At 37.5% G+C, this 25,765-nt stretch overlaps 1 protein-coding gene across 1 annotated transcript in view; it reads right to left on the reverse strand.

Moving 5' to 3' along the window:
* Positions 1-25,765, reverse strand: part of traf3ip1 (TNF receptor-associated factor 3 interacting protein 1) — a 138,352-nt gene that overhangs the window by 61,434 nt on the left and 51,153 nt on the right. The window contains exons 7-10 of the mRNA XM_059967118.1: positions 22,163-22,238; positions 15,280-15,300; positions 12,840-12,930; positions 12,611-12,694 (exon numbers count right to left, since the gene is read on the reverse strand). Coding sequence (XP_059823101.1) covers positions 12,611-12,694; positions 12,840-12,930; positions 15,280-15,300; positions 22,163-22,238 — 272 coding nt within the window. The remainder of the gene's footprint in view (positions 1-12,610; positions 12,695-12,839; positions 12,931-15,279; positions 15,301-22,162; positions 22,239-25,765) is intronic.

The raw sequence follows: 25,765 nt of genomic DNA on the forward strand, positions 1-25,765 counted from the left end.
GAAAAATGAAGACAACTTGTTAATAAAAAACTACAATATAATACACTCCAGACATATCGTACAGAAAAAGTAATTATGAGAACTAAACAGAAATATTACGAATTAGGTGAAAGATCACATAAAATTCTTGCTTGGCAGTTGAAAACAGAATAGGTTTCTAAAACAATAAATGCAATCAGAACAAGTATAAATAAGGTTACTTATAAGCCTTTAGAAATTAATGAAACTTTAAAAAAATTTTACACTGAACTATATCAATCAGAATCAAAAAATAAGATTGCTGAGATAAATAAATTTTTATCACAAATAACTCTTCCAAAATTAAATTTGGAAGAACAGAAAGGATTAGATAGGCCCTTTACATTAAAAGAGATTGAAGAAGCTTTAGGATCACTTCAGAGTAATAAATCCCCAGGAGAAGATGGTTTTCCTCCAGAGTTTTATAAAAAATTTAAAGATTTATTAATTCCTCCTTTTATGGAATTAATATATCAAGTGAAAAGAATGCATAAACTCCCACAATCTTTTTTAACAGCGTTCATAACTGTATTGCCAAAAAAAGATAGAGACCCTTTAAAACCAACATCATATAGGCCTATTTCTTTGTTGAATACAGATTATAAAATAATAGCAAAAATTTTATCTAATAGAATATCTAAATGTTTACCAAAATTAATACATATGGATCAAACAGGTTTTACTAAAAACAATCAATGGATAATATAACCCAGTTACTTAGTATAATTCATTTGGCACAAGAAAGAGAGGAAATGAGTGGGGCAGTTGCCTTGGATGCAGAAAAAGCATTTGATAGACTGGAATGGGATTTTTTTATTTAAGGTATTGGAAAAATATGAGTTAGGAAAATCTTTTATACAATGGATTAAAACCTTAAATACTAATCCTCAAGCTAAAGTAGTTACAAATGGTCAGATTTCAATACCATTTTGCTTAACGAGGTCAACTAGACAAGGCTGCCCATTATATCAAAAAAAGATATCAATAAATTAGAGAGAGTGCAGAGATGATTTACTAGGATGTTACCTGGGTTTCAGCAATTAAGTTACAGAGAAAGGTTGAACAAGTTAGGTCTCTATTTATTGGAGCGTAGAAGGTTGAGGGGGGATTTGATCGAGGTATTTAAAATTTTGAGAGGGATAGATAGAGTTGACGTGAATAGGCTGTTTCCATTGAGAGTAGGGGAGATTCAAATGAGAGAACATGATTTGAGAGTTAGGGGGCAGAAGTTTAAGGGAAACACGAGGGGGTATTTCTTTACTCAGGGAGTGATAGCTGTGTGGAATGAGCTTCCTGTAGAAGTAGTAGAGGTCAGTTCAGTTGTGTCATTTAAGGTAAAATTGGATAGTTATATGGACAGGAAAGTAGTGGAGGGTTATGGGCTGAATGCGGGTAGGTGGGACTAGGTGAGATTAAGAGTTCGGCACGGACGAGGAGGGCCGAGATGGCCTGTTTCCGTGCTGTGATTGTTATTTGGTTATTATCACCTGCTTTATTTGTATTGGCAATTGAACCATTAGCTGAATTAATTAGAACAGATTCAGACATTGGGGGCTTTAGAGTTAATCAAGAAGAATATAAGATTAATTTATTTGCTGCTGATGTTTTGATTTATTTAACAAACCCATTACAATCTTTGCAAAGATTATCTTTTAGATTGGAAGAATATGGGAAAGTATCAGGGTATAAAGTAAATTGGGATAAAAGTGAAATTTTACCCCTTACCAAAGGAAATTATAATCAATGTCGATTAGTAACTCAATTTCAATGGTCAATAAATGGGATAAAATATTTAGGTATTAGAGTTGATAATGATGTAAAAAAATTATATAAACAAAATTATATGCTATTATTAAAAAAATAAAAGAGGATCTTGATAAATGGATGATGCTACCAATAACATTAATAGGTAGAGTTAATGCTGTAAAAATGAATATATTTCCTAGACTGCAATATTTATTCCAAACTTTACCAATACAATTGCCTCAGAAGTTTTTTCAAGAACTGAATAAATATGTAAGGAAATTTCTTTGGAAAGGAAAGATGTCAAGAATATCATTGGAAAAATTGACATGTAAATTTGATTTAGGAGGGTACAGCTTCCAAATTTTAAGAATTATTATAAAGCAAATCAAATTGGATTTATTGCGTCTTTTTTTGATGAAGAAAAACCAGCATGGATTAGAATAGAATTTGATAAGATAGGAGAAAGCGTACCAGAAGGTTTTATATATAAATGAGAATCCAAATGGATACGGGAAAAAAAAGAAACTCCTATATTAAGACGCTTGATTGACTTATGGAATAAGGTAAATATGGAAGACAAGATAAAGAAATCTTTATTAGCAAAAAGAACTTTAATTCAAAATAGGCTTATTCCTTTTACAAAGGATAATAAACTTTTACATAATTGGTTCCAAAAGGGGATTAAATATATAGGTGATTGTTTTGAAGGAGGTATATTGATGTCATTTGATCAATTAAAAAAATAAATATAGAATACCAAACAACATTCTTTTCTGTTATTTTCAATTAAAGGCTTATTTATGAGAAAAGCTGGGTCAAACAATGTTGATGCCAAAACCTAGTGAAATAGAAATATTAATTCAAAAAGGAAAAACTAAAAAATTTACATCCTGTATGTACAATTTGATTCAAAAACAGACTATTAAATCAGGAATTCATAAATCAAGTCAAAAATGGGAATCTGATTTGAATATTAAAATTGATGGAAAATGCTGGTCAAGATTATGTTCTGATAGTATGATAAATACAATAAATGTTCGACTTAGATTAGTACAATATAGTTTTTTACATCAATTATATATAACACCACAGAAAATAAATAGATTAAATTCAAATATGTCTGACCAATGTTTTCAATGTAATCAAGAAATTACATTTTTTACATTCTACTTGGTCTTGTTTTAAAATTCAATCATTTTGGATAAATCTAAGACTTTTAAAGAAAACAAATTACTGGAGTACAACTCCCACATAGTCCAATATTATTTTTATTAGGAGACATTGAAGGGAGAATACTGAAACTTAAATTGAATAAGTATCAGAAAAAATTTATAAAAATTGCATTGGAAGTAGCAAAAAAAGTTATCGCAGTTACTTGGAAATCTGATTTATATTTAACTATGGATCGTTGGAATAATGAAATATACAGTTGTATTCCACTTGAAAAAATTACATACAATCTAAGAAATAAATATGATATATTTTTGAAAATTTGGCTCCCATACCTACAAAAGAAGATTAAACACATAGGTCCTTTGAAGATAAAATTATAAAGTAATTGGGGAAAGTAAAAATAAATATTAAAATTATTTTGAACTCCATGGAGCATATGGGGATCCTCCAATATCCAGGCAATCTTTCTCTTCTTTCTTTTTTTTCTTTCTTTAGACAAGGGTTAAGGGGGGGGAGGGTTAATATTATTTTTTCTCTTTCTTACTATTTTATCATTACATTTATTCTTTGTAATTTTCTAAAAATTTAATAAATAAATAGATAAAATTTTCGTTGTCACTTGCTGGAAAAGGGCAATAAATGGATTCTGGCCTGGAGCAGAGCCAAAAAAAAGGAGTTAAAGGTCAGACATGACCAATAGCCAATGACACTGGAATACAATATTTAAATTGTTAAGAAGTGAGTATGAAAGCAGAAGTCTTCACATGGAAGATAGCGATAACTCTCTAAAGACCAACCATTGTGGTTGTAAGATGCCCCACAGACGTGGAGATTTGAAACAAGACTACAAGGAACATGAGGCCAGCAGCCAAAACTTCTTTTTAAACCTGTATTATATTTTCTATTTTTTGCCTGTTCATGGTAGGTCAGGAAAACTTAATAGGTGAGCACAAAGGTATTCTTCCATTGAAGCAATAAAACATACTTGCCTGTAATTAGATTCTCTCTGTGCCTCCCTGGTCATTATTGCTGTTGCAAATACAGCAACAATCGATATGAAACTGAGAAAGGGTTTATAAACAAATCCCAAAACTTATTAACCTCTGCTCAAAACTTAGAAAACTAAACAAACAACTAACTTAACCAGAAGTTAACAGTTAGGCAGCAATATCTAACAAACAGTCAAACATAGAAACTGTTCTTAACGAGTTCTCATCCAAGCACAGACTTAAAGTGGTAAATTCAAAAGTCCATTTGAAGTATACAGTCATTAAGGAGAGACTTCCCGAAACAACGATTCCTTTGAAGTAATGATGAATCTGCCGATCCCACAGCTGAGAGATGCCTTGTTCAAAGAAATCAAAAGAAGATAAAAGGAACTGACCTTTTGATGGGAGGTTGGTCACTGCACAAACCTTCCCGACCTTGCAGGGGTTTAACTCAAATGTGCATGCCACAATTCCTGAACAAAGATTCAAAAAGGTCGATCATTCCCAAAACGCTGAACAACATTAACTTTATCCAATCCTTTGAACTCGGATAACTGGACTGTAAGGGAAAAATAAATGTGCAACGAGCAAAACCGGTGGAGTCTCCACACCTCCGACTGGTAACAACAGCATTGCACAAAAATAGAAATGAGAACTGCGTCACAGACCGCGGGCTTTGTTTGGAACATGCCATCACGTGACATAACATCACCACATGGTCATGAGACAATTCATCATCCCACTCACAAGGCCATTACTGTAAATTCCAGCGTATAAGCCGACCTGGAGTATAAGCTGGCCCCTCATTTTCAAGGTTAAAAAAGTGACTTTTTCATATTACCTTTGTATAAGCCGACCCCTTTTGTAGAGGTTTTTGATTTAACCAGAAAAGATCACAAGATCTCACATGCCGGTACTCAGCTTTGCTGGATCCAGAACCTGGAAATTTTGTGAACCAGTACCTGCTAAGAAAATAAGCTTACACGTTGTAGAACGTTATAAGCAAATTCTTAATAAATAAATTAGGGAGGGAAGTTTTGGATTAGGTTCCCGTGGTAAAGAATCCTCTGAAATGTAACCCCCATGAAACCATTTAGCGCCCATCGTAACCTCGTTAAAACATAACACGGGGTGGCAGGATCAGTACGTGTACTCAGTATTGAGTTTGCAACCACCATGTCCAAAAGATTAAAACGAATGCGATATGATGTTGGCTTCAAGCTGAAGGTTATTGATTTTGCTAAAGGAACGAATAATTATGCAGCTGCTAAGTAGTTTAGTGTAAACGAGAAACAAGTGAGAGAATGGAGAAAGGCAGAGGACACGCTGAGGGTAAATCCAAAGATGAAATGCGCAAACCATGGGAAAACATGTCAGTGGCCAGAACTCGAAGAAAAAGTTTTAGAGCGGGTGAATCACCAGTGATCATCTGGATACATTGTTACCAGAGAAATGATTTGAGTTCAAGCATTAAAATGGGACGGAAAACACCGTGAGGTCAGTGAAAATTTCAAAGCTACGTAAAGTTGGTGCACACGATTTATGAATAGACATGATCTTGTGTTGAGACAAAAAACAAAGATTGCTCAGAAAATTCCCACGGGTGTTGCTTACATTCAAGAACGCTGCTGGATGGACGAAGCCGGTTGCTTGAAGTGGGTTAAAGAGGTGTGGTGTCAAGGTCCCGAAGGTTTCAGGAAGGAAAAGTCACTACTTGTCTGGGACATGTTCAAAGCGCACTTATCAGGTAAGACAAAAGCAGCATTGAAAGCTGAAAATACAGACATCGCAGTCATCCCCAGTGGTTTGACATCCATGTTCCAGCCACTAGATGTGAGTTTAAACAACCCATTCAAAGAATTCATGCATTGACAGTAGAACAAATTTGACTCAAAAACAGCCAATAAGTACAACCTGTCTTCCATGTATTCATTTTTCCAAAGTTGGCATCCTCTGTATAAGCCAACCTCCTAATTTTAGGACCATAATTTAGGGCCACCGGCTTATACACCGGAATCTACGGTACATCATCCCACTGTCCCATGTTCAAACTGTATGTAACAGTACAAGGGGTAATTCTTATAATAATACCTTGACTAATCAAGAACCTATCAACCTCTACTTTAAAAGTACTCAATAATGGCCATCCATGGCAATGAGTTCCACAGATTTAAACGCTGTCTGGCTAAAACAATTCTTCCTCATCTCTGTTCTAAACGGACATTCCTCTATTCGGAGGCTATGCCCTCTGGTCCTAAATTCACTCACCCACCCTAGGAAACATTCTCCCCACATCCACTCTTTCTATACCTAGTTTAAATGAGATCCCCCTCCCCCTCAAATCTTCCAAACTCCAGCAAGTACAGGCCCAGAGCTCCTCATACAACCTATCTTCCATGGATTCATTTTATAGGCAACCGTTAGTCTCGTGAGACCATGGATTTGTGCTTTGGAAGGTTTCCAGGGCGCAGGCCTGGGCAGGGTTGAATGGGAGACCAAGCTGCAAGCCTTCCCCTCTCCATGCCACCGGTGTTGTCCAAGGGAAGGGCACTAGGACCCAAGCAGCTTGGCACCGGTGTCGTCACACAGCAATGTGTTGTTAAGTGCGTTGCTCAAGGACACAACACGCTACCTCAGCTGAGGCTCGAACCAATGACCTTCAGATCATTAGACCGATGCCTTATCCACTCGGCCACACGCCAACACTTTGCTCCTAGAGCCATTCTCATGAGCCTCCTCTGGACCTTCTCCAATGCCAGCACACCCTTTCTTAGACAAGGGGCCCAAAATTGCACATAATACCCCAACTACAGTCTGACTAATGCCTTAAAGCCTCAGCATTACATCCTTGTTCTTATATTTTAGTCCTCTCAAAATAAATGCTAATATTGCATTTGCCTTCCTTACTACCAACTCAACCTGCAAGTCAACCTTTAAGGGCAAATCTGACTTGGGAGACCTTGTGCAGGATTCCCTAATGAAATCATATTGATTTTGGCCTTTGTCATATGCCTCAAAGTACCCAAAACTTGATAATGGACTCCAACATCTTCCAACCATTAAGGTCAGGCTACGATTTCCTTTCATCTGCCTTCCTCCCTTCTTGAAGAATGGAGTGACATTTGCAATTTTCTAGTCCTCACAAACCATTCCAGGATCTAATGATTTTTGAAAGATCATTACTGATGCATCCACAATCTCTTCAGCTACCTCTTTCAGAAACACAAGGTGTATTCCATCTGGCACAGATGATTTACCTACCTTCAGACCTTTCAGCTTACCAAGCACCTTCTCGTTAGTATTAGCAACTACATTTACTTCTTTCATTAGTAAGCATCTCCTTGTTAAATTCCACGGCTAACATTGTTCTGGAGCACTTTGAATAAGTGCTTCTCTTCCTTGGCCCAAAGTTCAGTGGTGCTGCAGTATGTTTGTGCTCTCTTAAATAAGGTGCAAATGCAACTTTTGTGGCAAGCTGGGTGGTTGCTATGGTAGTTTAATACCTGGACCCCTGACGTATGTCTCTAATATACTGTCTGTCCTTCTTGTGACAAGTATATCCAGCAACACAAGTCAGTTGTAACTTTCTCTTTCCATTGTAAACTTGATTTTGCTGAATGTTATTGATTTGTTTAAAGGTATCCTCCATTTCATTTTGTTTGAGTATGACCGATCGCATCCAGAGATTGGCTTTGAGGACTGGAAGTACTATCTTTTCTAATCTTTGCATAACAGCCTTGGCAATGAAGTCCCATTATATCCTATCATATCACGACCATAAACACCAGCACACAAACAAGCAAAAGAATTCTTGAGGTGGCTAAAACAATTGGTACGTAGTTCTCAACATTCCACCAACAGTGCACAACATTTCTTAAACAGGATAAAAGACATCAAGATAGAAGACGACAAAATCATAGTTTCTTTTGATGCCTCAATGCTGTTTATCTCAATCAACCTAGACCTGGCAAGAGAAACAGTGAAAGAAGTACTAACAGAAGCCGAACATACAGCACAGACACCACAACCAAGCAGTATAGGTGAACTACTAAACCCTTGTCTGTCAACATATTAAAAGTTTGAAGGGCAGACTCAAACTCAAAGGAACACCAATGGGGTCACCAATATCCGACTTCATTGCTGAGGCCAATGGATGCATTTCCTGTAGCTGTAGTCATCAGGAAGACTGCCAGGTATCCTGAAATACCTCTAACTTCTCAAGCTTAAATTCTTACCAAAGCCTAGCTGTTCCAACAATGGCCACACTGCTTCTTCCTGTTGGGCATTAATGCTCCTAAGAGATCGTTATGATTGTAGTCTCCTGAAAAGTTCCAAAAGGCCCCAGTCACTTTTTAAACCACAAGGAACTATCATCAACTAACTCCATGATCTCCCACCATGCAGACAAGTCCCACTGGCCCCGGTTGCTTTATGAACCTGGGGCATAAAGTCCACAAGAAACTGTCTCCGACTCACCCTGTGATCTTCGGCTAAGCAAACTACAGCCACTTCCAAGGAATTACGAATCTGTATTCCTAGATCCCTCCATCCTTAGTGCCCTACCACTCACCGTGCAGATCCTATTCGGGTTTGTCCTCCCAAAGTGCAACAATTCACATTTCTCTACATGAAATTCCATCAGCCGTTTTTCAGCCCATTTTTCTAGCTGGTTCAGATCCTGCTGCAAGTTTTTATAGCCTTCCTTGCTGTCCACTATTCAGATTCAGATTGTCATTTAGAAACCACAAATGCAATGCAGTTAAAAAATGAGACAATGTTCCTCCAGAATGATATCACAAAAACACATGACAAAACAGACTACACCAGAAAATCCACATAACGTTTGGCAATCCCCAATCCAGAGTCCGGAGAGGCTGCTGCGTATTAATATTGTGCTACCATCTTAGCGCATTCCTCACTATTCCCCCTAATCTTGGTGTTATTTACAAATTTGCTGTTCCAGTTTACCACATTATCATCCTACATTTAAATCCAAGTTATTAATGCTTAAGCAGTACCTTACTGCTTGTACATTAATAACAAACTTAAATGTAGGAGTCATGATTAGGCCGTTTGCAATTTCAAAAACTGGTCTTGTAGTCCATAGCAAATGAGAAATTTTACACTTCAGGATGTATAAATAAACAATGGTATCAGACCGGCAACTGGAATTTAATCCAAAGGTTGAGAATCACATGCCTATCATTCTCACTCTCTACTTCCAAACCAATTTAATGCAATTTTATTCTTGTGAACAACCTCCTGCATGAAACCTTATTAAATCTTTTACTCCACACAAATAAAATCTCTGAACAATTTTTATCTACCCAGAAGCACACTGCCAAATAATAATAATAAATGAACTAATTACTCAAATACATTAGGTCTAATGAGTACATAATGCCTAAATCAACAATCACTTCTTCCCTAATAAAAAGTTCCAGTAACATCCCTACAATTGACATTAAACAGCTAAGCTTAAAGCTTAATCAGAATTCTACTTACTGACTATAGTTCTGCCTTCAACACCATAGTTTCAATCAAACACATTTCCAGACTCCTAAATTTAGAATTCGCACCGGCAGCAGTGGTGGAGGCGGAAATGATAGGGTCTTTTAAGAGACTCCTGGATGGCTACATGGAGCTTAGAAAAATAGAGGGCTACAGGTAAAGCCTAGGTAGTGCTAAGGTAGGGACATGCTTGGTACAGCTTTGTGGGCTGAAGGGCCTGTATTGTATGTTTTCTATGTTCCTATGTTTCCACCTTCAACTGGATCTTTAACTTCCTGACCAACAGATTACAATCAGCAAGGATAAGCAATAACACACCCTCTACAATAATCCTCAACACTGGTGCCCAGGAAGGCTGTGTACTCAGCGCCTTACTATATGTCCTATACACACAATTGTGGTCAATTTCCATTCTAATTCCATTTAAAAGTTTGCAAATAACACCACCATAGTGGGCTAGACCATAAACAGGCCAAGAGAGAGTACAAGTAGGAGATAGAAAGACTAGAGGCATGGTATCAAGACAATGTTTCCCTCAATGTCAAGACCATGAAGGAGCTAATCAATGACTTCAAGGAGCAGGTGGAGAACATGCACCTATCTCTATCAGTGGAACTGAGTTAGAAACAGTTGAGAACTTCAAGCTCCTAAATATAAATGTCACCAACAATTTATCCTGCTCCAGCCACATTGATATCATGGCCAAGAAAAACAAGAACATAAGAAATAGGAGCAGGAGTAGGTCATCTGGCCCATTGAACCTGCTCTGCCATTCAATAAGAAAATAGCTGATCTGACCATGGTCTCATCTCCACCTACATGCCTTTTCTGCATAACCTTCAATTCCCCTACTATGCAAAAATCTATCAAACTTGTCTTAAATAGATTTACTGAGGAGGCCTCCACTGCTCCATTGGGCAGAGAATTTCACAGATTCACCACTCTCGGGGAAAAGCAGTTCCTCCATCTCCATCCTAAATTTACTCTCCTGAATCTTGAGGCTATGTCCTCAAGATAGCATATCAACACCTCTATTTCTTCAAAATGTTAAGGAAATTTGGCTGGTCCTTGAAGACTCTTAATTTTTTTTTTAAATATAGACTAATATAGAAAGCATCCTAATTAAAAACAAAGTGCTGGCAGAACTCAGCAGGCCAGACAGCATCTATGGGAGGAGGTAGTGACAACGTTTCCGGCCAAAACCCTTCATCAGGAGTGAAGTAACATGGGATGGTCGAGGGGGTATAAGAAGTGGGGGGAGGGATGGAGTAGAGAGCTGGGAAGTGATAGGCTGAAGGGAAATGGGCTAGGGGGGAAGGTGGAGAATTATGGGAAATAAAAGAGAAAGAAAGGTAGGGCTGGGGAAAGATTATAGTGGGGGGGGGAAGAGAGAGAAATAGAACCAGACTAAAATTATAGATAGGGATGGGGTAAGGGGGGGGCAGGGGTATCAACATTGGTCTGTGAATTGAATTCACAGGTCTTTGAATTCACTTGTGTTGCCTTAGAAAGTATCCTATCTGGATGTGTACAAAATACCGGAGGAACTCAGCAGGCCAGGCAGCAACTATGGAAAAAAAGTAAATAGTCGATGTTTTGGGCTGAGACCCTTCAGCAGGACTACTTTTTTTCCCTCCATAGATGCCACCTGGCCTGCTGAGTTCCTCCAGCATTTTGTGTGCGCTGCTCAGAATTTCCAGGATCTTCAGATTTTCTCTTGTCTCTACCTGGGATGCATGATAATTTGGTATGGCAAATGCTCAACCAAAGACCACAAAAAATTGCAGGGAATTGTGAACATAGCCCAGTCTATCATGAAAACCGGCCTCCCCTCCATGGACTCCACTATATTTCCTGCTGTCTCATGAAAGCAGCCAACATAATCAAAAACCTCAAAGTTCAAAGTAAATTTTATTATCAAACTACATATACGTCATCATATATAACCCTGAGATTAACTTTCCTGCAGGTGTACTCAGCAACATTTGTAGAATAGTAATTATAACAGGATCAGTGAAAGAGCAAACAGCATGCAGAAGACAATAAACTTTGCAAATACAAATATAAATAAATAGCAATAAATAATGAGAATATGAGATAACAAGATAAAGAGCCTTTTGCATAAGAGCCTGATGGTGTGAGGTAACGGTCTAGGTGGGTGAGAATCTCTGATGATGGACGCTGCTTTTCAATGACAGCATTTCATATAGATGTGTTCAATTGTTGAAGGGCTTTACCCGTGATGTACTAGGCTGAATCCACTACCTTTTGTAAGATTTTCCATTCAAAGGCATTGGTGTTTCAATACCAGCCATGAGACAGTCAGTTATTACTCTCCACTACACATCTATAGAAGCTTATCAAAGCTTTAGATGAACAGACCTCTCCCACACCAGTCATTCTCTTTTCTCCCCTCTATCAGGAAGAAGATACAAAGTACATACCAGCAGAATCAAGGACAGCTTCTATCTCCCAAACCCCACTGTTAATTCAGATCTTGAATGGATCTCTCATGCGCCAAAGTTGAATTCTTGATCGCCCAATCCACCTTATTGTAGTTCTTGTACTTTGTGTTTACCGGCTGCACCTTTATATTCCACATTCTGCTTTTTTTTAAACTACTTCAATTTAATAATGATCTGCCTGGATGGCACACAAACAAGGCCATTCACTGTATTCCACTTGTGACATTAATATAGTAAATCAACTTCTTGTTTCCTCACTTGCATTTTTTAAATAGTCAATTAACAAATCCTTCAATCAAATGGACAATATCTAAATCATCCAATCAAACTAAAGTACCGGGAGTTTCTACCAAATCTTCTATTAACACTTCTTGTCTCCACTCCACATTGTGTTTTGTAAAATTTGCCCTCATGATTGTTCATTACTTGACTTACTACTGGCAATAAACTACCATAGAATCTTGATTGAATTAACACTTAGTGAAGTACTAGCTGGTTATTCAATCAAGGTAGCTACTAAGATAATCTCACACAAGTTTTTAAAAAATCAGACTAATTTCACGTCCTTGAAATTGCTAGTCGATTATAAACTTGCACCATTTTTCAACAGAAAATACATTCAAATATAATGTGCAAAAAGTTTTTTTTAAAAGAGACAGTGAACTTCAGGAGCACTGAACATATTACAATAATAGAAGAAACAGTTACCTTTCCAAAGGAGAGTCTGCACTTTCTTGTTTCTTTACTCTGGGAGGTGCAGGCCTTGCACTTCCTGGTCGAGATGTTCGCTTGCTGCTTAAGAAAAGGTTAACTTCAGTGTGATTTAGATGGTGAATTAGTATTTATCTCAAAATTACAAATAATCTGCATCAAGAATGATGATCTTAATATCATTTATCAGATTTGTTTTGAATATTTAAGTAAACAAAAAGATCACCTTTGAACAGCTTGGGGCAAATGTTCATCTGAAATATCTCCATTCACCTCAGCTGTGTACTTCTCAGATGAATATTGGACAGCTTCAGGATCTGTAAACATTGATACATCTGTTACTACACTATGCCAAGAGTTTGGGGCGGGGGGGGGGGGGGGGCAAGAGACAAAACTTATTCTAAAGACACAACCTGTTCAAACAAATTACTACACTGTTGAAATAAGGCTGAATCCATTATTCTATTAACTACTGCAAATGCAATTAAATATTACCTCCATGACTAGGAATCTATTAGTTGCTTTAAAACAAGTGCAAAGATAAATATGAAAGTATAGCATTCCCAATGCAGAACTTTACCTAGCAAGAATTCCAATAGATTGGAATATCTAAATGGATCATGTAAATGAATACAAAAAGTAAAAAAGTCATCTCAGTGTGGAAGAGCAGCATCTCATATTTCATCTGGGTAGCCTCCTACCTAAGGGCATGAACAAAGGTTTCTTCTTCCAGTAAAATAAAGAAATTTGTTTCCTTGTCCCCTCTTCTATTCCCCACCCATGGCACCCAGAAAAGGAACGACAGCACCTACTCCTCCAATGAAGCCCATAAAAGTATATAAAAGGTTTCTATGTAACTGCCTTCAGTTGTTTCCACTTTTAACTAGTTAAGAATTTAATGTCTCAAAGGGGCGTGACTCTTTGGAATTCCTTGCTCCAGAAAACAGTGGAGTGTGAATCCTTGAATTAGACTTTTAATTAACAAGGAAATCAAGAATTTTGGAAGTAGGACAGGTAAACAGACTTCAGAAAAGTTAATTTAGCCATGATCATAATAAACAGAGCAAGCTTGAAAGGACAAATGCTGTTTTTATTGTGTATGCCTAGGAAATTAAGTTTTCCATTATACGTGAAAGGTCATATTCCTGCAGTAATGATCAGATAAAGTTGAAATAAATGGACAAAGAAAACTAGTTTGCTAGCACAACCATACAGATATGAATAAAAAGCTAAACAACTGCTTTATTAAAATTTAACAGACATACTCAATGTTGATTTTGGGCAAGTACATTTCTGGAAAACATCTTGGCTAAATTTTCTATTAGTGGCCTTATATAAAAGGCAGTGTATATTTGCACTGCATTAGCACATATGGAGAGGGAATTACATTTTGTCTATCACTTATCTACTCAATAATGTTTGAATTCCATGTCCAGTTATGCAGCACAAAGTGCATTATTGCCTCTAGAACAGGGGTGGGCAAACTTTTTGACTTGAGGGCCACAAAGGGTTCTAAAATTTGACAGGGGGGCCGGACCAGGAGCAGATGGACGGAGTGTTTTGGTAATACACCTCATAAGAGAAAATAAAATATCATGGGATATGTAGAAAACATGTGCTTTAATTTCAATTGAAAATGAACAAATGCATTACAACAAAATATCTGTCTTTGAAGTCCCATGGTATTTAGCTATTTATTGAAATGACTTCTAAAACACTGAAAATTAAATGAATAAAATACAGCTTTTTTTAATAGTAACAGTTATTATTTTAAAGCACTGAAAATTCTGTTATCCTTCAAGATATTATCATCATCACTCTCCTCCTGACTGTCTTTATTTCAAAAGCGGTAGGAGATGCATGTCTACTTGTCCTGCTCCTTCTTATTCAATTGTCCCCTATGCCAAAACTCAACAACGACCCGCACAATGACAAAGCAGGGAGAGCGCGCCGGTATGCGGAGCTCCGTGCAGGCGATCTCTCTTAGCAGGAACGCTGGCTAATTGTGAGCCGGTTTGGATGTGCCAGGAAATGGGTCGCCACAAGGTCACAAAGTAAAGCGCAAATGTGGAGTAATACGCTGCACCTCAACAAAGGTCAATGTATATAGAGTGCATCATCTATTGGGAAAACGCCAGAATTGCGGGGAGAAAACGTTAACAAGGTTTATTAATATAATTTCATCAAGTTCTGCGGGCCGGATTAAAAAGCTTAACGGGCCGCATATGGCCCGCTGGCCGTAGTTTGCCCATGCCTGCTCTAGAACATTCTATACAGTTGATGTGGGGGGGGGGGGGGGTGAAAACCTGATGGAAGGAATGTTCAAAATTTGCAGGATTGTTCAAGAACCACATATGGCAGTAGGGCTTGGATTAATAGATTTCCCTGCACACAAGCGGTTTCCCAAATAGCAGCTGATGGCATTTTTCAAATATCTGTACTTCTTTGGTTAACGAATTTCCATTGCCAAGCAGCAAGAGCCTCGGCTTAGAAATGCTGCAACTGACAGCTGCTTTTAAGCTTTTAGTTCCAAAGTAGAAAGCAATAGTCAACAATGAAACATACTATATGTACGGAATGATCTGTGTTTAGCATGCAAGGAAAGCTTTTCACTGTACCTCTGTACATGTGACAATAATAAACCACTTACCAATGTAACTACTTACCTCCTTCAACATCAGACTCATCTGTAAAGGGAAAAAAAGATGATGAGATATTCTTTTCAATATCACATTTAAAAACAAATAAAATGCCAAATTATTCAGAATTTATCTAAATGAATTAAAACACCCAAGGATGAAATGTCAAAACAGTTAATAAATATTGAATAGCAAGCCTGTTTTGCATCTATTAACAACATCACACTAATAAAATTGTATACACAAATGTCAAGTAGCCATGATAAAAAGTTGACCTCACTGCTTCCTAGAGGGCAGAAAAGTTAATCTAAGTGAAGTCAATGCTACAGGGAAGATGTCATCTCTCTGACACAGTGGTGTTAAGAAAACAACCTCAGTGTCGCTAAAACAAAGGAACTGGTTGTGGACTGCAGAAGAAATGGAAGTGGGCTAACCCTGATTGACATCAATGGATCTGGGGATGAGAGGGCAAATAGCCTCAAGATCCTCGGCATCCACATCCCAGAGGACCTCACGTGGTCTATACACACCAGCTGTGTGGTGAAAAAAGCACAACAGTGCCTCTTTCACCTTAGACGATTGAGTAAGTTTGGTATGTGCCCCCAAATCCCAAGAAATTTCTACAGGGGCACAGTCGAGAGCATCCTGTGTGGCTGCATCATTGCCTGGCATGGGAACTATACCTCCCTTAATTGCAGGATTCTGCAGAGAGTGATGCGGACAGCCCAGCACATCTGTAGTTGTGAACTTCCCATGATTCAGGACATTCACAAAGACAGGTGTGAAAAAAGGCCCAAAGGATCATTGGGGACCCAAGCCACCCCAATCACAATCTATTTCATCTGCTACCATTTGGGAAATGGTACAGCAGCAAAAAAGCAGCTTCTTCCACCAGGCCAGACTGATTAACTCATGCTGATTTGAGTGTATTTCTATGTTTCATTGACTGTTCTACTTATTATAAATTACTGTGACTGCACATTGTACGTTTAGACAGAGACGTCTATAGTAGGCACGTGCATTCATCTTCCAAGGATCAGCATGAAAATAAACTACAGAAAATGCAGGAAAAGTTCAGCAGGTCAGGTCAGACAGCAATTGATGAAAGGAGAAACAACCTGAAACCATAGTTGTTTTTCTTCATGCAGATGTTGCCTAACCTACTGAATGCTTCAGGCAAGTAATGATTTTTTCAGATTCCAGCAATTGTAGCTTTTTAACCCCCCTCCATTAAAAATGGCAACTTAGCAAAATATTTTTACCCCCACCAATTCCTTAGTGCTCCTGATTAAGGAAGCAAACAAAGTATGGGCAATGAAACTTCTCTACTGATACATGGAGAAAACTCAAAACAATTTAAGCGACCAAACATTTCATTCCACAAGTTACAGCAGATGCTGGAATCTAGCGCAGAAACCAAACTGCTGGGAAAACTCAATTCTTCTGGAATTTTTCTTTCATTCGAGTGTAATTTGACAAAATTTCTAATTTTTCTCTGACTAGAAACATGGAAGCCCAGTGGTTAGCAGTGCTTTACAGTACAGTACCAGCAACCCAGGTTCAGTTCCCACCACTGTTTGTAAGGAGTTTGTACATTCTTCCCATGACAGTGTGCGTTTTTTCTAGGTTTCCTCCCACAGGCCAAAGACGTATCAGTTAGTAAGTTAATTGGCCATTGTAAGTTGTCCCATGATTAGGCTAGGGTTAAATGAGGGGTTGCTGGGCAGCATGGCTTGAACTGCCAGGAGAGTGTACTGTTACGTACTCGTGACATGACAGTGGTACCCTTGTCACGTGACTGGGGTTGAAGCTATACCTGGACTTGAGGTAATGGTCTTGTGATGGTGGAGTGATGTCATTTTCCCGCCAATAGAGATCATGTGACAAGTTTTGTTTTTTTTAAATAAACAGGGTATAAAAGGAAGACCCCACCCTGTGAGGTGGGGGCAGTTCGCGGCTGGATTTGCCATGTTGACTTCATGCCACTGCGTGACTTAATGTGATGACGCGGTTTAGTTGAAGGATGAAGTTTTTATCGAATGCCGAAAGTTTAAAAGGTCATTGCCAGCAGTTTCTTTACAATACTGCTAGTTGAGAATCAGTGAAGAGTGAAGATCGGAGGTCGGGAAATAAAGATGGAGGAGAATCGATTTTCGATGGTGAAACGGGTTCGACCTTGTTTAATCCTTATTCGGAAGGAATTCATTGACTGTTCTCGTGTTAATCTCTGCGGGATAGCAGAAGATTGAGGACAGTGTGATAAAGGAAAGGTCAGTGCCTTTAAGCCGTTTCGTTTCGTAAAGTCTTCGTGGGAAAAGTTCGACGTCGGACAGAAGCAAAACGATGTGAAAGAGAATTTAAATCGTCTTAAAAAGTCTCTCCCTTAAATGGACCGTGAGCATTTTGAACTTGTGGCAATCCTACTTAAAAGAACTGTTTTGCAACATCGCTTTAAGAACTGTTTGAGCTGCATCACTTTAAGAACTGTTTAAGCTACCGCACAGCAGCTGATTTCCGGTTATGTTACTGTTTGTTTACTTTTGGGGGGGTTTGTTTTCAGTGTGTAATAAACGTGTTGTTTGTTATAAAAACCCTTGCCGAACTCATATATTTATTGTTGCCTGAATACGTAACAGTACTCCATGCTACATCTCAACCAATCAATAAATAAATAAGCTCATTTTGTATTTTAAACCCTGGCAAAATTTAAACACAAATTCCTTATGTTGTGAACTGGGGATTATATGCATGCTATGACTCCAACTAGAATACATTGACCAATCACTATGTTCTGCTAACCAGCAGCCAAAAACAAAGCATTTGTAAGCAATCAGAACATTTCTGTTCCTGAACAGATGCTTGTGTTGACAGAGGAAAGATTTCATACAATCTTAACATGGGGATTAAAATGGCTCATCAGTTATCATTTTGCTTAAGTGAATCAAACATTTTTGCCTTAGATTTCTTACTGCAACAAAAGTTCTACTTCTATCTGGTACATTAAAAACATTTTTAAAGGAACAAAAATAAGAAAGCACTATTTATTTACTGATTTTTTAACTTGAGTAGTATCATTGAAAAATTACTAACAATTTGCTGCATCTTGCTGCAAAAGCCTGTTCAATTTACCCTTTAATCTTACCTAGCTTGATTACAATGTTTTCTTTCCCCAGCTTTTGTTCTAAGACCTCTTGCTGACTAAGTGATGTACTAGACTCTTTCCCTTCTTCTGATAATGGCAAAAAGAATATATTAGCATTATAAGTATTCCTTAAAATACTGAACAACTTCCACCTTAAAAACACTTAATAATTTTAGCCATCTAGCTATCAGTAGCTTGTTCTGTTTCTGTTGTAAATGTGGATAGAAGCAGCAGAGCATACCTATAGGCACAGAAATCAAATGAATTAACAACATGACATAGCTTAATTCTAAAAGGGTTTTATGCCAAAGCCACTTTTTACAGAAAGCCTGCAACTTTGGCTTAAAGTAGGTGGTAAATAGATCGCTTGCCCTCTCAATAAGTAGAAGCATATTCTATTAGGTACACTATAATGGTTAATACATATTAATCTCTCATAATTCATTGACTATTCAGAAATTTCAATGGTAGAGTTCCCTTTCTCCTTTCCATCCACTGAGGCCCAGGTTCCCCCTGTCTTTTGCCCACTGGGATCCCAGTTTCCTCACCAGGACCCCAGTGTCATAGGGCATTGGTTTTCTCACTTCTTTCCACCCACTAGGGCCCCAATACCCACACTTCCTTGAAAAAAAAAATCACCTGGTTCTGTTTCCCATATTCCCTTTAATCTTCATTGAAAATTTTATTCAACTCCGATAGATTTTTTAGATATGATTTTTACCTTGAATCCTTGTCAGAAGGGTTTAGAGGCTCTTATTTATAATATGATCATGATACAACCAGAAATGTCAGGCAGAATTAAACAAGAGTGGGAAAAAGAGCTTCAATATACTATATCAACAGAAAAATGGGAAAAAATTCTACAAATGGTTAATTCTTCTTCTATATGTGCTAAACATGCTTTAATACAATTTAAGGTGGTACATAGAGCCTACATGTCTAAAGATATGCTTGCTCGATTCTACTCCCATATTAACCCTCAATGTGACAGATGTCACTCAGAAGTTGCTTCATTGACCCTCTTGTTTTGGTCATGTCCCACCTTATATAACTACTGGAAGGACATATTTGCTATCATTTCCTCAGTTTGGAATATTGATTTACAACCCCATTTTATCACTGCAATTTTTGGTATACCAATTGAGGATGGTAGTCGATTTTCCCCTTCAATTAGACGAATGATCGCCTTTGCAACTCTAATGGCTAGAAGGTCTATATTACTAAATTGGAAAGAAGTAAACCCTCCTACCACGTTTCAGTGGTTCTCTCAAACTATTTCTTGTTTGAGCTTAGAAAAAATTAGAAGTACTATTTTTGATCCATCAATTAAATTTGAAGAAACTTGGGGACCATTTATTCGACATTTTCATGTGAGTTAATTTGACCTCTTCCAGACCTTTTCTCTTTTTATCCTTGTTCTGGTATGGAGTTCCGGAGTTCTTGACACTATCATGTACATATAAACTATTATTATTGCCTATGTTAGTTTAGGTTTATTGGTTTTTTTCCAATATATATTTTTTTTCTTGTATTATTTTTTTCTCTCTTTTTGTGATTATCCTTTTTCATGTATAATCAATACAGGTTTGACTGATTATTGTATGATATTTTTTGCTGATATGTTAATAAGATATTGATATCTTATTACTAATTTAACTTCAAGCCTAGTGTATTTATAACCTATTCAATATTATGTTATGTTTTTTTATATATGAAACTTAAAAGATTGAAAAAGAAAAAGAAAATTTTACAATTCTCAGAATCAGAATTTATTATCACTGCCATGTGTTGTGAAATTTGTTAACTTAGCAGCAATTCAATGCAATACATAATATAGAAAAAATAAAAAATAAATTAAAGCATACATAATGAATAGATTAAAAATAACGTAAACGCTGAAATAACATACATTTTAAAAAGTGAGGTGGTATTCATGAGTTCAATGACCAATTAGGAATTGGTTGACAGAGGGGAAACACTGAGTGTGTGTCTTCAGGCTTCGGTACCTCCTTCCTGACAGAAATAATGAGAAAAGGGTATGCCCTGGGTGATAGGGGTCCTCAATAATGGATGTCACCTTTCTAAGGCACCATTCCTTTAAGATGTCTTGGTTACTACAGAGGCTAATACCCGAGATGGCGTTGACTGATTCTACAATTTTCTATAGCTTCTTTTGGTCCTATACAGTAGCCTCCACCCCCCCCCCCATACCATACAGTGATGCAACCTATCAGAATAGTCTTCATTATACATATATTGAAGTTTGAGTGTTTCAGTTGACAAACCAAATCTCTTCAACTCCTAATGAAATATAGTCACCATCTTGCCTTCTTTATAGCTGCATCAATATGTTGGGACCAGGTTAGATCCTCAGAGATCTTGGTATCCAGGAACTTGAAGTTGCTGACTCTCTCCACTTCTGATCCCTCTAACAGGATTGGCTCGTGTTCCCTCCTCACCTTTCCTGGAGTCTACAATTAGCTCTTTTGTCTTACCGAGATTGAGTGCAAGGTTGATGCCGTGACACCGCTCAACCAACTGGTATATCTCACTCCAGTACGCCCTCTCATCTCCATCTGAGATTCTACCCGCAACTTCAGAGTAGTATCTTCGAAAAATTATTAGCAATTTGCTGCAGAGTACGCATTCTTGATGGCAGAGGAACAGTGGTCAAGTGTGTTTCCTCTAGTACTACAAGTGATTTGTTGATGGCAATTACTTAGTGATTTCTTTTCTTTGGCTGGCCTGGTTAAAAACCCCCAAAATGATGAAGACATATGGGTTTGCTGTTTTGTGCATGTTGATCCCATTGCTTAGATCATCTAAAGCCTGTTTGACATTGGCCTGAGGTGGGATGTATACTGCCAGCAAAATTACCACGGAAATCTCTCATGGTAGGCAAAATGAACAGCACTTCATCGCAAGATATTCTAGGTCCGGTGAACAGAATTGGGACAATCCTCATACATTTGTGCACCAAGGGGAGTTAATCATGAGGCATACACCTCCAAGAGGCAGCAGTGTTAACTATTGATCTCTCATGACACTCTCATACTAAGATATGGCTGAAGTAAAAATTCAACTAGATATCACCATTAGAATTAGACGTCCTCAACTAAAACCCACAGATAAGACTGGGCTTAGCCAAGATGCTCCTCATCAAACAGCCAATTTCCACTTTATCAAGCTTTTAAAAAATCCAATTCCCAAGGGGTGGACATTGCCCTACAGACCTAAATATTTTTATAAAACTGGCACACGTTCATGATAGAGAAAATACTAATATTTATATAAACAATATAATTAGGAATTTTTGTACTATTTTAGGTTACAGAGTATTAAGTACTCATACCTAATCTAAGGCCCTGTGAAATGCCATCTGAGAATCTGTACCAGTTAAACACAGACACAAGAACAGCACAGGCAGTGAACACAATCCAGAAAGACTGATGCTTGCAATTCACTGCTTATTAGATACAGAAGTTTTAATTGCTTCACGAATGATTTTAGAGATTTTGTTTACTCTTCTTATTGGGCAAATAGGTTTTTAATTACTGTAAAAATAAAAACAAAATCAAGCATGAAACATCTGATCAACCCAAAACAGTAACCACTTCTCTAGAGGTGCTACCTGCCCTAGGAGTACTTCAACCATTTTCTATTTTCATATCATATACTGGGAAATGTTTGTACTTGCATCAAGTATGCTTTCTAGAATAAATTATCATATTTTTGTCAAGCTAAAGTAGTTAAAGTTCAGTTTAATACCTTCAACTCCTGATTTTGGTTTCCTTCTTTGGCCTTTTGCTGATGAAGGCCTGGGAATTCTCACAGGGCTTTCAACCTTCAAAGCAAATAGTTATTATGAATTCATAAATACTGAAGAAATTCCATATTGTAATAATAAATAGGTCATCAATTTATCTGCTTCTATATAGTTATACCGCATTGTAACTAGTTAAAAATGACTAAGAAAATTCTGGTAATCCAGGTTGTGAGTAGCACTAGCATGACATTTTCATTTCACTTTTACGTTACAAAGCAGTAAACAGTATAACAATTTTTCCAGTTGCCTTCCTCACCACAGACTCAACCTACAAATTAACCTTTAAGGAATCCTGCACAAGGACTCCCCTGTCCCTTTGCATCTCAGCTTTTAGAATTTTCTGTCCATTTAGAAAATAGTCAATCCTATCATTTCTTCTTCCAAAGTGCATGACCATACACTTCCTAAGACAGTATTCCATCTACCAATTCTTTGCTGATTTTCCAAATCTGTCTAATTCCTTCTGTAGCCTCTCTACTTCCTCAGAACTATCTGCCCCTCCACCTATCTTCATATTGTCTGCAAACTTTGCAACAAAACCATCAATTCCATCATCCAAATCACTGACATACAACGTAAAAAGAATCTGTCCCAACACAGACCCCTATGCAACATTACTAGTCACCAGCAGCCAGCCAGAAAGGCTCCTTTAATTCTCACTCTGCCTCTTGTTAATCGACCACTGCTTTAACCATGCTAGCATCTTCCCTATTATACCATGGGCTCATAGTTTGCTAGGTAGCCTCATGTGCGGCACCTTGTCAAAGGCCTTCTGAAAATATTCTTCTAACTGGCAACAAAAAAAAAAGCACTTAATATTATTACTTTGGGTATTTAGTGAGACCCTTAATTGAAGATCACCTCTTTTGACACAGCAAGGCTGCATGAGCTTTTGATAGAAGGTGGCTAAAACCATATTCAACCAGGTATGAAGTGGAAAAATCAATTTAAAACCTACTTTGCTTTCTCCTAGAGCTGTGGCAACTGATTTTTGAGTATCACAGGATATCCAGAAATTTTGCTTAAGCTGTTATATCACTCTGCAATACAATAAACCATTCTTGCAATGTGGTGTCAACATCATTCACATCCACCATCGAGTCTGGAATATGCATCTCCAGCAGGTCTCTGAACAGAAATTTCATATCAGTGTGCAGTTGTTTCAAATGATCAAAATTATACAATCAGATCATTTTGCAATTTAATTTCAAGAGTGGCCAGTGAAGGAAATTACACAAACTCATGATGTCTAATATTACTGCAGAAAATTTTGAATTTTCCAAGTGTTAATAGCCTCTTTCTTGGATCAGATAATCACCAACACTTAGTTTAAACAACATCCAAGAAGGAAATGGACACAGAAGCCCAGATGGGAACAACAAAAAAAAATTAAATTGACTACATAACAATCAATAGATTCAAAAACTGGTTAACTCAAGCTAAAAGCTACCCTGGGGCAGACTGTGGAAGCAACCACATACCAGTCATTTGCAAAATGAAAATAAATATGAGAAAATTAAAGAAACCAAAAAAAGATCAGAAGCACTGGATTATCAACAACTACAAAGCAACCCTAATCTGAAAACAGAATACACAATCAAGGTGACAAACCATTTTCAATTGCTGAAAGATGAAGGAGGCAAATCCTCCTGGGACATACTGAAGGAATCCATGGTTGTAACTGCAAAAGAAACCATCCCACGAAAAGAACAGAAAAGAAAGAAGAAATGGATAACTGAAGATATAATACAATTGACGCAACAAAAACAGACCATCAAACCAACAGACAGCAAAGAATACAAGCAACTTGATAAGACAATAAAAAGAAAATGTAGAGAAGCTAAAGACAGGTGGCTAAATGAGAAATGCTCAGAGATAGAAATGCTACAAACCCATAACCCAGGAACAAAGTTGATGCACAGTAAGATTAAAGAACTAATAGGGAAATTACCTTGCTCAGCAAATGGATGCATCAAGGCAAAAGACGGCAGCTTAATTGTGAGCAAAGAGGAAATCCTAAACAGATGGACAGAATGTATGAAAGAACTTTTTGAAGACCAAAGAGGAGAAAAACCGAACATAAAGAAGAATCTTGAAGGATCTAGCATTCTAAAATCAGAAATTTGAGCAGCCATAAACAAAACAAAACATAACAGAGCAACTGGTCCAGACAACATCACTGTTGAAATGATATCGACCTTAGAAGATTTTGGAATAGAGAAAATAACAGAAAAAGCAAATGATCATGGGGAGATACCTGATGATTTAAGTAAATCAGTGTTCATCACACTTCAAAAGAAAGAGGGAGCAACAGAATGTGAGTTACATCGTACAATAAGCCTGATGGCAAAAATTATTTTCAGAGTAATCATGAGAGCAAGACACTGTATAAAACCAGATATCAGTAAAGAACAATGCGGCTTTGTGGAAAACACTGGAACCAGAAATGCAATTTTCACGCTACGGATGATCTGTGAATGAGACATCCAGGTACAAAAGACATCTACCTATGTTTCATCAACTATACAAAAGCTCTTGGCACCGTCAGACACCAAGATCTTCTGGAAATGCTTCAAGATCTTGACATAGATGGGAAAGATATATGTTTCTTAAGAAACTTGTACTGGGACCGGACAGCATCCATCAGAATAAAAGAAGTGAGTGAGTATGTGTATCATGAGAGGAGTCAGGCAAGGTTGTGTCTTTTTACCCAACTTATTCAACCTATATAGTGAAAATATCTTGAGAAGTATCAAAGATATCAAAGAATTCACAATTGGAGGCCATAATATAAATAACATCAGATATGCTGATGACATCATACTAATAGCTGACTCAGAAACAAAACTTCAAGAACTACTCACTATAGTGGCAGCAAAAAGTAATCACAGAGGCCCCTCAATCAACTCCAAGAGACAGAAAGCATGGTCATCTCCAGAAAGACAAACATCCCACAATGTGAGATCAAGATTGGAAATACAAACATCAAACAATTCAACATATTCAGATATCTTAGCAGCCTAATAACAAGTGATAGCAGGTGTGACACAGATATCAAATACAGAATAGCAATGGCGAAAGAAGCTTTCCAAAAAATGAAGACCATATTAACAGACAGAAAGATGAACATGTATACTAAAAACAAAATACTGCAGTGCTGCATTTATTCTATCCTGCCTTATGGAAGTGAATGCTGGACCATTTCCCTAGCAATGGAAAAAAGACTAGAAGCAGCTGAATTACGATTCTACAGGAGAATGTTAAAAATATCATGGACTACACACACATCAAATGAAGAAGTTCTCAGAAGAGCCCAAGCAGTTAGATCACTCATTCCAACAGTAAGAGAAAGACAACGCAGATTCCTAGGACACATCATGCGGAAAGATGAACTAGAAAAACTTATACTCAAGGGGAGCAAACCTAGAGGAAGACTTCGGCGTATGTACATCAAAAGCCAAGCTTGGTGGTTACACATCAAGGAAATGGAAGTCATCCAAAGAACAAGGGAAAGATCTGTATGAAAACCATGGTCACCAACGTCC

Source organism: Hypanus sabinus, chromosome 4 (assembly GCF_030144855.1).
Source record: "Hypanus sabinus isolate sHypSab1 chromosome 4, sHypSab1.hap1, whole genome shotgun sequence".
Taxonomy (NCBI): Eukaryota; Metazoa; Chordata; class Chondrichthyes; order Myliobatiformes; family Dasyatidae; genus Hypanus; species Hypanus sabinus.